General features: G+C 37.6%; 1 protein-coding gene across 1 annotated transcript in view; it reads left to right on the forward strand.

The window, feature by feature from the left end:
- Positions 1–16534, forward strand: part of SMPDL3B (sphingomyelin phosphodiesterase acid like 3B) — a 459824-nt gene that overhangs the window by 295108 nt on the left and 148182 nt on the right. The window contains exon 6 of the mRNA XM_044060102.1: positions 3713–3893. Within this exon, the coding sequence (XP_043916037.1) occupies positions 3713–3893 (181 nt within the window). The remainder of the gene's footprint in view (positions 1–3712; positions 3894–16534) is intronic.

Here is a 16534-nt window from a genome sequence, read left to right on the forward strand (position 1 = left end):
GCAAATTACTGAGGGACTCCACTGGTGACTAGTCTCTTTGTGGTAAATTCCCCTATTTTGATCTCCTGCTTCCTACCTGTGAGCCATTTGGCAATCCAGTGGGTAATGTAGGGATTTATTCCCTTTTTATTTAGCTTTTATACTATGCCTGAGTGGGGGACTGCATCAAAACCCTTGGCCAGATAAAGGTATGCAGTGTGTATTGTTTTACCTTTATTCATTCTTTTATGACATTTTCAAAAAAGTCCACCAGGTTGAGTAAACATAATCTGCCCTTGAAGAATCCAAACTGAAATGGGTCCAGTGTTTAGAGGTTCCCTATTTTCTTACTGATTAGCCCCATACTAAGTCTTTCCATGGCTTTGCATATGAGGCTGGTCAGAATTATGGGTCTGTAATTGTCTGGATCTGTGGAAGATCCTCCCTTATACAAGGCAATGATGGTTACTGTTCTCCATTGGCTTGATACAAAACCTCTATGGAGGCTCAGGTTAAACAGTATTGCTAAGGGGTGGCTAAACTATGCTTCATGCTAGTTAAGATGTATCCATGGATATTATTAGGAACCACTAATGCATTATTTTTAGCTTTTGCTAGCACTTTTAGGACTTGGTCTTACGTGATAGCTGGAGGTAAGTTAATTTCATGTATATCTTGTGGGATAGAAGGAGGGGAGAGAGCGGTAAAGTCTGAAATGAATTTATCAGCCAGTAGGTTTGCTGTATCTTCAGCCTCAGTGTAAGTAACATTGTTTACTATCAGCTGACAGCATTGCTGCATTGTGCTTCTGATGTTACAAACATAACTAAAAAGGCTTTGTGATTGTCTTTTGCTTTGGTGGCTATTTTAGCCTCAAATTTGGCTTTGGTGGATTTTATTAAGTTCCTCATTTGCATGTTTATTTCATTGACAAGGGCGTTATCATTCTTGGAATTAATCTTCTTACCTTTGGTCAAAATTCTCTTCCTTTTATTGTAAATCGTGTTGATATTATGGATCCACCAAGGGGGTTTGCTTCTGGGGTTTGCCCTGCACTAGTTTCTACAAGGTACAGCTGCATCTATGCAGCTGTTTACATGCTGGTATAGTGTGGTGGTATACGTTTCTTCATGGAGTTAACTGGATTTGATGCAGATTTGAAGCTTGCCAATATATGACTTAGGACTAGGTAGTTTGTGTTAAGAGAAATTTCTAAAGGTACTTTAGGTAGAAGGGGTCTCTGGTATCAGTTTTATTTTAAAGGACATACTTTATGGTCAGACCTAACAAGTGATGAAAACACACAAGGAATGGTGCAAGATGTTCCCATATTCAGGAGCGGCCTTAAGTCAACTGGTGCCCTAGGCAAAAGGGCTCCATGGCACCCCCCACCACACCATCCGGTGCCCCCATCCTGGTCTACCTACATTAAATAAATACTGCAAAAGCACCCCTGCTAGAGCGGCGCCCAAGGCGGCCGCCTAGTTGGCCTATGCCTAAGGCCGGCTATGCCCATATTGGTAAGGACAAGATCCAAGCTGTTGTCCCCCTTAGTGGGTACTCTGACTTATTGTTACAGGGCATTTGTCTTAACAAAGTCCAGGAATGTCTGTGCTTGTGCACTAGTGGTAGTGTAAGTTTCCCAGTTTATATTTGGATGGTTTAGATCTCCTAAGAAAATGTTTTTTGGTTTAACACTGAGTGATTCCAGTTCATATAGATAGGCATAGTGGCTTTCCTGTGTCATAAATGGAGTTCTATAGCTAGTTAATATATGGTACAGGACCTTTCTGATGACTATTTGGACATGAAGAAGCTCTAGTGCATTATGCTGCTTTACCAGCCTTGATGTTAGTCTCTTCTGGATTAAAACTAAGATACCTTCACCTCCCTCCCCCCACACAGTAGCTGGTTTAAATGTGTATAAGGTGTTACAGCCCTGCACAGGCTCTCCTCTCCACTATTTTAGACCATGTCTCAGTCACTACACAAATATCTATGTCCTTCAGGGTGAGAAGGGCTTGTAGGGAGTGAAGTTTTTTGTTTAGGCTCCTAGCATTGATCAGTAACACCTTCATATTTTAGTTTACTTGCTTCATTATGTTGATAGGTTCAGGTTTATCAGGTTGGCATTGACTATAAAGGTACTATGGGGTAGACAATGTCTTTGGCAGCAATTGAAACCCCAGAGGGGACAGATGCAGGCCATCCTTGGTGAAACAACATGGTCTGCTGATCATATCTTCCCAGGCTGACAAATATTGGACCCTTCTTTGAATGACACCAAAACCTAAGCCAGTTATTGATGCCAACTACCTTTTGCTATTGCGGCATCATCCTTGGAGAAGGCTGAATGTTCCCCATTGCTAGGTTCGTATCTGTTTGGGACACACAGTCTATCGGTATTTTTACTGAAAAACTTCCATATACACATATGCATAGCATCATTACCTAATCATTGTGTTTTTACCCTTAGAGATCCTGAGCATCAAACAGAATAAAAATAAAAATACTAGAGAAAGATTTCATGTCTTTTCATAGAGCTTAAACGTCCAGACTAACATAGATCAGCCAGGAACAAGCATACATATGCACATTCTTAATTCATGCACAACAGCTCAGTTTGTACAGGAATGGTATTATATGGGGATCACAATTGCACAACCAATGTATACAGCAAGTCGTTTACCAGCCTAGGAATTCCAGCTCAATTAGGCAAAGTTCTGCCTGGCATGGAGTCTCTATACGTGGTGCTGCCCACCTGGACATTTTATTGCTGTGCTACAGTGCCAAAGCTCACCTTGTGCTTTACACTTCACCTTCCAGTTTTGATCAGTACAATATTATTTATATGCCATTAACTGCCTATTTGTCATCTGAGGTAAGTGCATGACAGCAACATACTGTTTCAGAAATCCCCATAATTAACTGTATTGCTCTGGGTCAGCCTGGTTTATGTGGTATAAGCACTATAATTATGCCTCACGGTATCATTTTTAGCTGTTCATGAACTGCAAACCATTTGTACAATCTTGATAAAATGCTTCACAGACTTGCGTCCTGTACATCTTACAAATTTCAAACCAAGGTGTTTTACATACAAATATACTCAAAGTGGAATTTTGTCAGTTTTTGTTACTCTTTTGAGATTTCAGTATTACTTCTAAGTAAAAACTAAGGCAACCATCATTTTCTTCAAAGTTAAATGAATGAAAATGTTCATAACATGTTTTGGCTTACACTAAACCTGAAATATTTGCTGTCAGATGCTAAAAGGCTTATAATGTAATTAAAAAAAGAAGTAAGGAGTTAGATTTATTGCAGCACTTCTTGCCATGAAAGATGTGCTTTGTTGTTTCCAAATGTTTTACAGAAAATTGAAAAATTATAACAAACAGGATTTCACATCTGGTATTCCAACTTGAATTTTAGATATCCCGTACTATTGCAAAAACTGCCATGGATTGTCACCCAGATTTTGCCAAGAAAATATCAAAGATTGACAGACTAGTTCTCTGTTAATATCTGAAATGGTGACTTGCTCAGAAAATACAGCTGCTGTATCCCCTAACCAATTTCTGTAATATAGTGTCCTAAAATGTACATTTTGGGGTATAACTACTAACAAACTATCTTCTGCTCATCTGAGACAAAAAGAGTTGTTATACCTCAAAACTTAAGCAGCAGACCACAAAAAATGCATATAGGTAATGATGGCTATCTATTTTTTCAGGTTTACTTAGTGGGCCATGTTCCACCAGGATTTTTTGAGAAGAAAAGAGAGAAGCCATGGTTTCGAGAAACGTTCAATAAAAGATATATTGAGATTATTCAGAAGCATCATACTGTGATAGCAGGGCAGTTCTTTGGTCACCATCATACTGATTCCTTCAGGATGTTTTACAGCGATGAAGGTATAATTCCATTTTCAATTCCAGACTGCACATTGTGAAGGCAAATTAACTAGAAATAGACAGCATGGTCCATTGTGTCCTAGAACTTTTGTTAATCTGTTGTAGGGATGTCCAGCAAATTCAGATATTTATCATAAATGCTTAATTGTGATACTTTAATCCAAACAGGAGCAAGATAATGATATTCTGCAGAATGAAATTCTAAATTATGTGTAAATTAAACCCACAAGGCCATGATGTTCCTTAAGATGCTTACTCTGTCTGATTATTTTGTTATAAGCCATATCCTAGAATTATATAAGCAAAATCAGTTCATTTGTGCCATACTGCAAAGAAATGCAAGTAATGCACAGAATGTTAACATTAAACATAAGCAATTATTTATTTATTTTATTTTGTTAACTGGGTTAAAACACTGTTCCAAACGGATTGCTTTCAGATTCAGCCTGGGAAAGATGGTAGAGGCGTAAAAATAAAATAAAATACATATATAACAAAGATGAAAACATATGCAAAGATCACTATATTTAGGAGTTATGTCATATTTACAGATTTATATATATATATATATATATATATATATATATATGAGATTATTATACTGTAGCCAGCTTCTTATTGGCCTATGCAAAAATGTAACTGCCAGAAGATTTGAGTATTACAGTTTGTTTGTGTCTTTCGGCTTTTCCTGGTTAGGGGTCTCCACAGCAGAACTCCGGTCCGCTAATGATTGGCAGTTGATTTTTACATACCGGCTTGCCAGGCCTGACGCACAACCTTGAACGAAGGTACGCCCATTCACGCATGTCTCCACGCAGAAGATGCTCTAGCTGAAAATCAAACCGGACAGCGTCTTACTGTGAGGTGACAACGCTACCGCAGCACCACCACCGCGGGACACTAAACAAGATATACATACTATGTATGTACATTAGTTGTTATGGGAGTAGAAATAAAAGGAAAGAGTACGGGTACAATGGGTGGTACATGTAAGGGGATGGTGAGAACGGAAAGAGAAATAGAGACAGAAAAAGGATTATTTCTCAGTCGTGCTAAAATGGTTCACATTTATGAGGAGAGTTAGTTGTCTGTCAAAACATGATGATCATGTGATGCTGCTTTGGTGAAAGCATTTACAGGTAGTCTCTTTAACTTAAATTTGTTGAAATGTGTACTGAAATATTGAATTAAGAATATAAATCTGAGATTTGATGGTAGGGAATCCTGAATACAAAGGGCCATGGCAGAAAAGCTGTAATCCCTAATGCGAAGTGTGTTTCTTGGGAGTCAATAAAACAGGAGTATAAAGGAACTGGGATCTTTACTTGTAGCTTAGTATTCTTTTGGTCACTTTGCTAACAAACTATGGTAAGGAGTCTTGAGTACTGGTACCCATTTTATTTCCCTCAATAATGTGCACTGATGTTCTCTTTGGTAGGGGGCTTGGGTTATGAATCTGCACATATTGTTAGTGATTTGAAAGAATGGTATAGTTCTCTTTGAGGTGTTAGTAATGACTGGTAGCCCATATTCAAGCTGGGCTAGCAGGATGCCTTTGCCAATGGCCATTCTTCCTTCTGGGGCATTTTTTTTTTGTTTACCAAAACAGAAGTTAGTTAATCTTTGATTTTGTTATGTTGATATGGAACTGGAACTGAAAGGTAAATGTTTGGTCTAGCCAGACTCCTTTTTATTTAAAGGGGGAGTTTTAATGAGTTCCCAAAATTATCCAGTTTTGTGGAATGAATGAGAGCCTTTGTCTTGTTCCAAAAATCATACATTTGTTGCTTTTTTGGCGGGATATTCAGGATGATTCTGTTACAGTTAAGCCAATCAGAGACTTGGGAGGAGTCTTCTAGTTCTTCTATAATGGTGGAGAAGGATGACTGGGTCCTGTACAGAACTACATTGTCATTCTATACTATGGTTTGAGTGGTGGTAAGCCTGCTGGTAGATTATTTATAAAACAGAAGATAGTAGCTGGGATAAAGCTGAGCACTGGGGAATGCCTTTAGCCACAGGTACAGATTGAATTTTGAAATATCTACTGGTGAGAAAGTATTCAATCCACATTAGGACAATGTGTGAATACAAAGCTGCTTATTACACTTTCTTTCTAACACCTTTATAACTTTCCTCATACATAATTCTTCTTTATTCCCAGTTTGAGTAAAAAAAATAAAAACTCCAACACATTACACAGTAGTACAATATGCTGGACCACACTGATACTATAGGTAGAGGACTTCACCGACTCTGGAATATGTTGTACTGCCCAAACAATCCACCCTGGAGGATGTTAGCACATTTAAACTAAGCTAAGTGTTTTAGGTGCTGCATTGCTTTTTATTTTCTAATTATTTGTTTTAAGTGACTTGACAAGTTTTGGCTCCCCTGTGACTATGAATTGGATAAAGCGGGTACTAGAAAATTATTGAATGAAAAACATTATTTATATGTAAAATAGTTCCTCACCCAGAATATAGAAATATATTATGCTGAGTATGGCATTGTTTGAGGATATAGCTGACAGCAAAGAACGTAAAGAGTGCTTGTGTCTTTACAATCAATGAAAGGTAGTGTGTTATTTGATGCCTAAAAAATAATTTGATCTTGTGGTTATATGGCAAAGAGGGCATTAACATGCAAATACACCACTGCATTTCATAAAATGTGTACAAAAACATGTGAGAAATATTTTAGGCATGCTTTTTCTCTCTCCCCCATCCCTCTTCAGTGTAAGTACTTCATATCTTATCTCTCATGCTGCAACTTATAAGCTTCTTAAGATGCTTGCGGATCATACCTCTTAACTATCCAAATGTTTGCATAATATCAAGACTTTTGTCTTATATTTTTGGTAATAAAAATCTATGGTTTTCTGGAAAATCACTGAGGGCTGAGGTCATTAAATAATAACATATATTTGAGTTTAAGACTTCATATCCTTCAGAAAATGCATGCTAACACAAATCTTGTTATGCTAACAATTTCCCAAGTTTCTAAGAGTAACATTCAAAATCTCTCCCTATTTTTTGGCTTTTGCTCCCCATTATTTTAAGCTTTGTCCAGATTTCTTGCACTAAGAGAGTGAGAGGTATGTTACTGATACAGCTGCAAGAAACATGCATTAAGTTCAATTTAAAATGATGACCATGAGGCTGCTCATTTAATTTACACAGTATGCTGCCTTCATTCTGGTTATATTCTTTCATTTTCATTAATTTCCCAAGATGCTTTTAAACTGAGCTGAGTGCTGCCTCTTGTTATGTACATTTTCTGCATTTGAGCCAGATGGAAACTACCAATGAATGAATGATGTCCTAGAATTTGCTTTGACATTCTGACCTATTTCGTTTACTTCTCAGACTAACGATCTGCAGTAGCAGGTTGTACTGCTTTTTTGATGTGATTTGACTTGGTCTAAGGTGACTGTTTTGTTTTAGTATCCTAACACTTTGTTGCCCTTATGTGTCACCGTTGGCTACTATTTTTCTAAGAGCAAGTGTCTTTTAATTTGACATCACATTTGTAATGCTGTGTGTAGGAAGGATTACGTTAGCAGTGTCGAGTTGGAGGCTGTAACGGAAAGGAAGTCATGGCTTAATTGTGAGATATAGTGATCGAGGCCAGGGAGAGTGGATTTGAAGTTCCAAATTCTTTTAGTATTCCATTACTGTGACAGAGTGAGCCATTCTACTGTCAGATTAGATGCATGGACTGTAACATCTTGAGCCCATTAAGGTATTTGCTACTGTCTGTGAGACTGTCTGGTACTAGGGACTGCTGATACCAGTAGAAAAGTCAATGTCTGATAATGTTACTCGTATGACTGCTGAGCACTAAGTGGCAAGTACAAGAAAGAAGTCAGCATTTTGGTCTGCCTTTGAACAAGGCGGAGAGCTTACATTTGGAGTTGCGGACTTCAGGTCAATTGCTGGCTTATTTTAATGCATTTTTCTTTTACTTCTTTTGTTTATCATTGAAGACAATGTATTTGCTCTTATTTCATTTCTTTATGCTGGTATTCTGGATGACACTTGCCAGACTTTCATGATTTTTATAAGCACAAGATTTAGTTTGATAGTTTGGATTTGTCACCTACGCCAACCTGTATGTTTACCTGAACGTACTGACACTTAAGAAACTATTGCCATTGTGTACAAGTTCACATTTAGCATGCATATTTTATCAGTTATACATGTATACTTTATCAGTTATACATGTATACTTTATCTGTTATACATGTATACTTTATCAGTTATACATGTATACTTTATCAGTTATACATGTATACTTTATCAGTTATACATGTATACTTTATTAGTTATACATGCATATTTTATCAGTTATACATGTATACTTTATCAGTTATACATGCATATTTTATCAGTTATACATGTATACTTTATCAGTTATACATGTATATTTTATCAGTTATACATGTATACTTTATCAGTTATACATGTATACTTTATCAGTTATACATGTATACTTTATCAGTTATACATGTATACTTTATATTTCTCTCACCTTTATGTTCATAGTACTTGAGAGTAATCACTCAAATATTTTTTTCTCTTTTGCCCCACCTATCTGTTGACAATCAGCCTTTTTGGAGACAATCAGTACATTCTTTCCCTATCACCAGGTTGAGGACTGACTGGGAGTGGCCATCATTCAGACAGCCATTGGGGTGGTTCAGTGTTTTTGTATGCTGCTCTATCCTCCCCCATCAGTGTACCAATGAGGGCATGTTTAATAGGCTCCAGTGAAGGGTGTCCCCTTGGTTCGACAAGGGGCATATTCTCTCAGGCAACCCCACCCTTTCTCATGAAGCATGAGTGGTAGTTACCCCAGTCACCACTAGTGAAATCACATCCCCCAAAGTGTCCCAGAGTGCACACATCTCTCTCCTCCAAGAAAGATGAGCAGGCCATGCCCTATCACTCCCCCCCAGAGTTAGTTGCACTTGGATAATCTCGGATGCATTATGCTGTGCAACTAGCCTGGAGGTGTGGATATCCTTAATGAATATGGACACACCTCCACCTTTAGTGCTTCGTTCCGGTTAGGTGGCCAAAAGGTATGGTATGAATTATAGCCTGGAAACGCAGGGGTGCTCTCTGGAGCTTTGAACCAGGTCTCTGTCACTGCACAGATGTCGATGTTCTCCAGTAACAGGGCTGCTAGCTGAACCTTGGTCACCTGGGTCATAGTCAGAATTCCATCCTTGGTGCCATTTAACCAGGCTAGGCTTAGTCATTCAAATAAAAGGTGATCCAAATCACAATAGCGTTCCACCAGAAGAGCAACGTTCCTGTAGTTGAATCAAAGAATATAAGCCAGTCTACCATAAACAGGAACGCACAGGCTTACAGTGACAGTAAAGCAAAATTACAACTGCAAATGCCAACAAATCCTTGTAGTCAAAAACTTAATGAAATAGAACGTCCTTTATTGACCTCAGTAAGCAAAACAGAGGGGTGCCCCTATTAGTCTGCCATTGTTTTATACTAGTGATGTATATAATGTTAAAGAGATTATAGAGAAACATTGGTATGTATTAGGAGTGGAAAATGAAATTAGTACTCTAGTTGGTGAGAGACCCAGGTTTAGTTATAAAAATAAAAATAATTTAAAACGAATTTTATGTCATAGATTTGGGAATGAGCATTCAACCTATTCCACCAATACGGTTCCCTGCTATAGTTGTAACCAATGTAATTATATTAATATTGACACAACGTTTAAACAACCAGTTTCTGGAAAGATTTTTACTTTTCTTACAGGAACTACTTGTTGAACACAGAATGTGATATATCTTGCCCAGTGTTGCTCCTGCACAGCGTTCTACATTGGCAAAATCAATAGACAGTTCAGGGAGAGGATAAGGGAGCACAACTATCAAGTGAGGATAGGTGATGAACGCAATGCCCTAACGAAACATCAAAAGGTGAAGGGTATTACACATAGTTTTAGTTTTTTTGTTTTACAGACTGTCAATAGTAGTTTAAGGGGAGGGGACCTGGAATCCTATACATTAGAATTAGAGACTAGGTGGATTATTAGATGTAGGGCCGACCATCCGCCTGGTCTGAATGATAAGGTCAGCCTGCAACCTTTTTTAAGAAGAAGGAAAATAGGGAGAGCCCTCAAATATTGAATCCTATTTCAAGTTTTTATTAAAGTTTTTATCAATGTTTTTAAACATTTTTTATATAGTGTACTCTATGTATGTATTGTTTTAAGTAAGAAGCAGTATTCGTTTAGTGAACTACACCCTGAAGTTGGTTAATTAATTATTTAATTGATTAATTGGTTAAGATATATAAGGACTGTGTTTTGATGAACCTGTACAGTCTGAAGAAGCCGTTTTGGGTGAAAGCGCTTACTGAGGTTAATAAAGGACGTTCTATTTCATTAAGCTTTTGACTACAAGGATTTGTTGGCATTTGCAGTTGAAATTTTGCTTTACTGTCACTGTAAGCCTGCAAATAAAAGGTGAGTTGAATTATTTATTTGTGTTTCCTTTTATATATGCGTCCTCTAAGAAACACTACACAAGGATCTGTTGAACCTGATATATGTTTTTATATTAGTCCAGATTTATAATACTTCAGAAAACTTTATGGTTGCAGGTGCTGCTTATAGAAAATTATTCAAAATGAAATCACTACTAACATAGAAGATGGATGTCATTTTCTAGGTGCAAGGCTAACATGGGTCATAGCAGGTAGAGGGGTAAGTATATTTTTGAGTGGTAATCCTATGGAAAGGTGGCATGCTAAAGACTGAAAGAAGGAGAAGTCACAATAGTGAAATCACTCTATACATAAAAAACATGGATGTATGTGTGCTCTGGAGCAGAAGGTTTCATATACATAAACAATCTTTTTAGTTACATTTATTCTGTTTTCCTTAGAATAGTTTATTCCCTAATGAGAGAAAAATTGTGTTTTTTTATGTTGGTAGATGGGTTTTGTGACACAATCAGAACAATTTGTTTTTATCAGGATCTCATTTTGAGTTAATGTAGTCCTTTTTCGAATTTGTAATGACGAAAACAGGTTTCATTCAATTTTCTTACAAAACTCAATGCATAAGCAGTGTTTTCTTTCTTTTTTTTGGGGGGGGGGGCATATAATATTTAACCACCAAATTAAACATACATGTTTTTATACACAGGTGTCAGGGACTGGGCTTTAAATCTGTAATGCTGTTACTTAATATGTCAGAAATGACTATAAACTGCATCACTAACATTAATAAATGTAGCATGTGCCTAAAAGACAAATTTAAGATAGAGATAACTGTACATATCTACCATGGTGTATGTAACTCATCTCTAAAACCTAACTGGAATTAATATCTGATTAGTTGTTTATCACTACTATTTTTCTCTTAACTTATAATATATTCTCCATTTTTGACTTTGTTTTCATGGGCTCGAACCAACAAAGGTTGATGGTTGGGATAGGTAGTCTAGCAGATTTAGTTTTGTTTGCTAGACTAGGAATGTATCTCACTCCATGTATAGGTGTATTAAAGTTTATATCAGAGTGAATTGTGCTCATTTTTTGTTATTTAACTGTTTTTCTAGTTTTGAAATACCTGACACAATTGTTTTACTTTTATCTTTCATGGGGAAAGTTATTTGGATTGAGATAAGTAGAAATACAACAATTGGTATTCTATTGTCTATTCAGGAAGAGTATTATGTATACAGGATTCTATTAATATAAGTTCCTTTATTATTTGTTATCTTTAAAGAATTCTGGTATGGATTTAACTTTTATATCCTTAAATACTAATGGCTTAAACAACCCATATAAGAGCCAACCTACTAAGGTATCTTAAACTAAACAAGGCTCAAGTAGTTTTTCTGCGAGAGACACACTTTAAATTAAATGACACATTTATGTGGGACCCTAAGGAATGCACACTACTTGCTCAATCTTCTTATAAAAATAAGACCAGAGGAGTAACAATTCTATGGAAAAAGACTTTCTTAAATCCCCAAATCATTTACAAACATGTAGATAATGATGGACTCATGGCCTTAGTTATACTTAAGTTTAACAATAGAATTTGGATCCTGTCTAATTTATACTGGTTCCCAGGTATGGGGGTTGGACTAGCTAAGAAGCACTTAGACTTTATTACTACTTCTATAAAGTAATAGTATACTAGGAGTGATTTCAATTGTATCACAGATAGTACAGAAACTATTAATAGGAAATCTCCTAGACTGTTGTCCTCAGCCAAACAGTTAAAAAAATGGACATAAATGTTCAAATTAAAAGATACCTTTAATGCTTTGGGACCAAATTCTTTACTATTCTCACATCAGAACTATAGACATGGTACCCAAACTAGAATAGATACAATTTATATCTCACAAGATTTTTATTATAAAATCTTGAATTTTTCAATACAACCTTGTCCCTTTTCAGATCATAATTCCCTGCTGTTAACAATACACTTGGAATTCAATCGATTAGTTATTACTTCAAGGATTCCTTCATATATCACAAAAATTAAAGACTTTAAATCTTGGATAACTTCTGAACTTCAGCTTTTCTTATACAATAATTATAAACCTGAAGCAAACACAGTTATGGTTTGGGATTCTCTTAAGGCCTATCTATATGGTAAAACCATTAGCTGGTACAAAAATAAAATTAAAGAATGGGACTTAGAGTTACAGCAACTCCAAAATCAAATATTACATCTTAAATCTAATAAAAACGTAATTGCTACAGATAATAATAAGAAAATAGAAGATGCAAATAAATACAATGAAATATTATCCCATAAAACTAATTTAGCTATGGAAAAACTGAAATTAAATTCTTATGCTACTTCTCCTAGGCATGCTCATAACCTATCTGTGAAAGTTAAGATACAATCAAAAATTAATAACATTGATAGTATCTTTCATGAAGGGAAAAGGAAAAAAGTCTCGGACATAGGGGACATTCTGGAGGCTTTTAATTATCATTATGCAGAGTATCATAAAGATAAAATAAGTACAAACGAATGTGAGAAGTTAGAGAATACTGTTCCCAACATAACTCATAACAAAATAACAAGCTAAACTCACTAAACTAGGTATAAATCCCTACATCAGAAGATGGGTTGCCAACTGGCTTAGTGACAGAACCCACACTGTAAAAGTTGCAGACTCCAAATCTGACCTCAAAGCAGTGACAAGTGGAGTACCACAGGGTTCTGTCCTGGGACCTCTCCTGTTTGGTATCTACTTCTCTGAAGTGCAGGTTAACACAGAAGGCCTCTGGCTAATGAAGTTCGCAGATGACTACAAACTAGGAGCCATAGTCAAGTCCCCAAATGATGTGGACATCCTACAGAAGGGCCTCGCTGAGACAGATGCCTGGTGTCAGAGCCATGGCCTCAAGCTCAATGCCAAAAAGTGCAGTGTCATCCCCTTTGGTAAAAACTCTGTACCCATGAACTACCACATAGGCAGCAATCTACTTAACAAAGAATGCGTGATAAGAGACCTTGGGGCTCAGGTGAACAGTAGTCTCTCCTTTGTTAGTCACATCGTCACAGTAGTCAGGAATTCCTTCTACGTGGCACACCTCATCATAAAAGAGTTCTCATCCAGGAAAAAAGAGGTCATTGTTCCCCTATACTCGATACTCATTAGACCCACTATAGAGTACAACGCCCCTTTTGGAATGTACCTCACAAGACATCTGCAGCAGCTGGAAAGGCCACAAAAGTACCTCACAAAGAGGATTACTGGCCTCAAACAAATGCCCTCCACTGACTGCCTCAAAAAACTCCAGCTTTACTCCATAGCATATCGCCTACTCAGAGGTGATCTCTGCCTAACATATAAAGCTATGTCAAACCCAGAGCTGTTGGACATGCTACACCTAAAGAAATCCCAATCCCTCTGAGCTACATGCTCTAGGGACCTAAACCTGGTCACCACAATAAACATGACTTACTGGAGGGATAGATTCCTGTCCCAGAGACTTCCCATACTCTGGAACAGGCTACCCATCTATGTCAAGCAAAGTTCTTCATTAGCACTCTTCAAGAAAAATCTTGATGAGTGGATGGGAAATAGGAAATATACCCCGGGGATCACTTCTGTGTCTCTGCTCGACAGTGGCACAGGAAAATAACTTTCTTGGGTGGTGTAAGCCAGGGAACCTTGTTGGCTAGGCTTACGTAGGCCCTTGGGCCGATGGCCTAGTATCTACCTATGAACCTATAACAAGAATTCCTGAGGAACTTAAATTAGATCTACAAAACCTCTTTCTCAAAAGGAAATTACAAATGGGATTAAAGGAAGTACGTCTAATAAAACATCTGGAATAAATGGCTTAATTATCGAAATTTATAGATTGTTCTTTTCTTCTGTAATCTCTGTCCTATATAAAACCTTTCTTGAAGTTCAAACATTAGCGAATATTCCTCCTTCTTGGAGATATTTTCTAATTTCCCCTATATTAAAAGAGAATAAGGACCCTAATCATTGCAACTCATATAGACCAATTTCTTTGTTGAATAATGATTATAAACTATTTATGTCAATTATGGTCAATAGATTGAAAATACCCATATCTAAAATAATTAATCAAGACCAAACTGGTTTCATACATAACAGACATACACAGGATAATATTAAAAGAGTATTAACAGTGATAAAAGAGTATTAACCGTGATAGATTACCTCATTGCCGCCTACTTTTCAGCATTTACTTGCTTGCAAAAGTTGATATCTGTGTTAGAAACAGTATTTAGAACATACCTAGAGCCTGTTTATTGCATCTTTTGTGTTGCACTTAATTTAAAATCGTTTTTTCTTAAAATTGCATTTTACCTGCCTCTGACCTAGCACACACGTGTTGGGGTCATTTATTGCACTGTTCTGACGAGTTTGCTACTTGTGTGTCTCTGCTATCCTTAAACAAAAACAAAAAAACAAAAAAATATTGCTATTTTCCCACTTTCTATAATTTAAAAACAAAGTTCAGTTACAGAGTTGCTGTTCTGAACTGTTTGTAAGTTTCTTGGAGGCCAGTGCTTACTTGGGCTAAAGGGAAGTCTCTGTGTTCACCAGTGGCAGTGGTTAACACTGAGCAGCCTGCCTGTCCCTGTAGGAGTGGTTACTGCCTAGAAACTGTATTTTTATTGGCCATTTTGGGTCAATTCCAAACTCCTTGATCTCTCTCTCTTAAAACCCTGCAACTCACTTTTTCCACGGTCTTGCGCTCAGAGCAGCGTTGGGCAGTGCCGGTTAGCTGGGGTATACTATTCCTTGCTCCACAAAGTCTGCACTGCAAAATTTCCCTTAGAACTAGGCAAGCCTCAACTCAAGTGCTTCAGATCAACTGCTCTTATTGCAGCACTTGCATAACCCAAATCAGCACTTGTCCAAATCTTCTAGACAGCACTGTTATTTTCCAAATCTCCTAGACAGCACTATTATAATACAGCATAAGACCCTCGATTGTCCACAAGACATGTGAAATTTACTTTTCCAAGCATGTCCAGAGGTCAACTTCAGGTGTACTCTCTAGTTCATCTGGTGGAATTGGGCATCCTCAGGCAATGTCACAACTGCCTCATGTATACAGACAACCCTCTCCTCTTATCTCTAGACACAAACACTTGTGAGAGATGCAAATACACAGCCAGACTGGAGGCTAAGTGCTCTCAACCCATGACTGTAACAGACAGTCAAGAGGAGAAGAGACACACTAGCATCACATCACCAGTCACACATGGATCTACAAAACAAGCACCGGCAAAACATACACATAAATACACAAAAACATATTCAGAGACACTAGGTACCAGTCTGAAAAAGAAACAGGGCCCTCCAAAGCAGACAAGCAAGCAACCTGCACCTCCAAACACAAGCCTGAAAACACATAATTCACCTCAGCAGTGTGCCTCACGACAGCCCCTAAGGCAAAACACCATACCCAACACGCTAGTAATAGGAGACTCTATAGTAAGGCACACAGATGTTCCACTCACCAGGCTGAACAAGGAGAAGGTTACTGTCAGCTGCCTGTCGGGTGCTAGGATCCGCCACATAACACAGGCACTTAGGTCACTCCAGAACAAGTACAAGTATGATACTGTCATTGTACATGTTGGTGCGAATAATCTATGACATACCTCCCTGGACTACATGAAAAGAGACATTGAGGAGCTCTCTGATCATGTAGCCCAAACTGGTAAGACCCTGACCTTGAGTAGCATACTACCTTCACCTAGAATGATACCACAATACAAAGACAAAATGATCAATTTGAACAATTTGCTAAGCTTCTGGTGTCATTCTAAGGGGATCCAGTGTCTGTCTGCCTGGGATAACATGATAGACAAGCCTCGCTGTTTCACCAGAGATGGTTTGCACCTGTCACCCCTAGGCTTTCGAATACTGGCCAAGGCTCTTGCCGTCCCTATAGTGCCTTTTTTAGGCAAGGCTCAAAGGACAAACCAACCACCGTAACCAGTACAGGTAACCAAAAACTAAGGGTAATGCTACTCAATGCCAGAAGTCTCATCCTCAAAATGCATGCACTCGAGGCACTCCTCAGTATGGAGAAAATCGATATTTGTGCAGTGACGGAAACCTGGTTCAA

This window comes from Protopterus annectens, chromosome 1.part2, assembly GCF_019279795.1.
Source record: "Protopterus annectens isolate FY-2018-M chromosome 1.part2, PAN1.0, whole genome shotgun sequence".
NCBI lineage: Eukaryota > Metazoa > Chordata > Ceratodontiformes > Protopteridae > Protopterus > Protopterus annectens.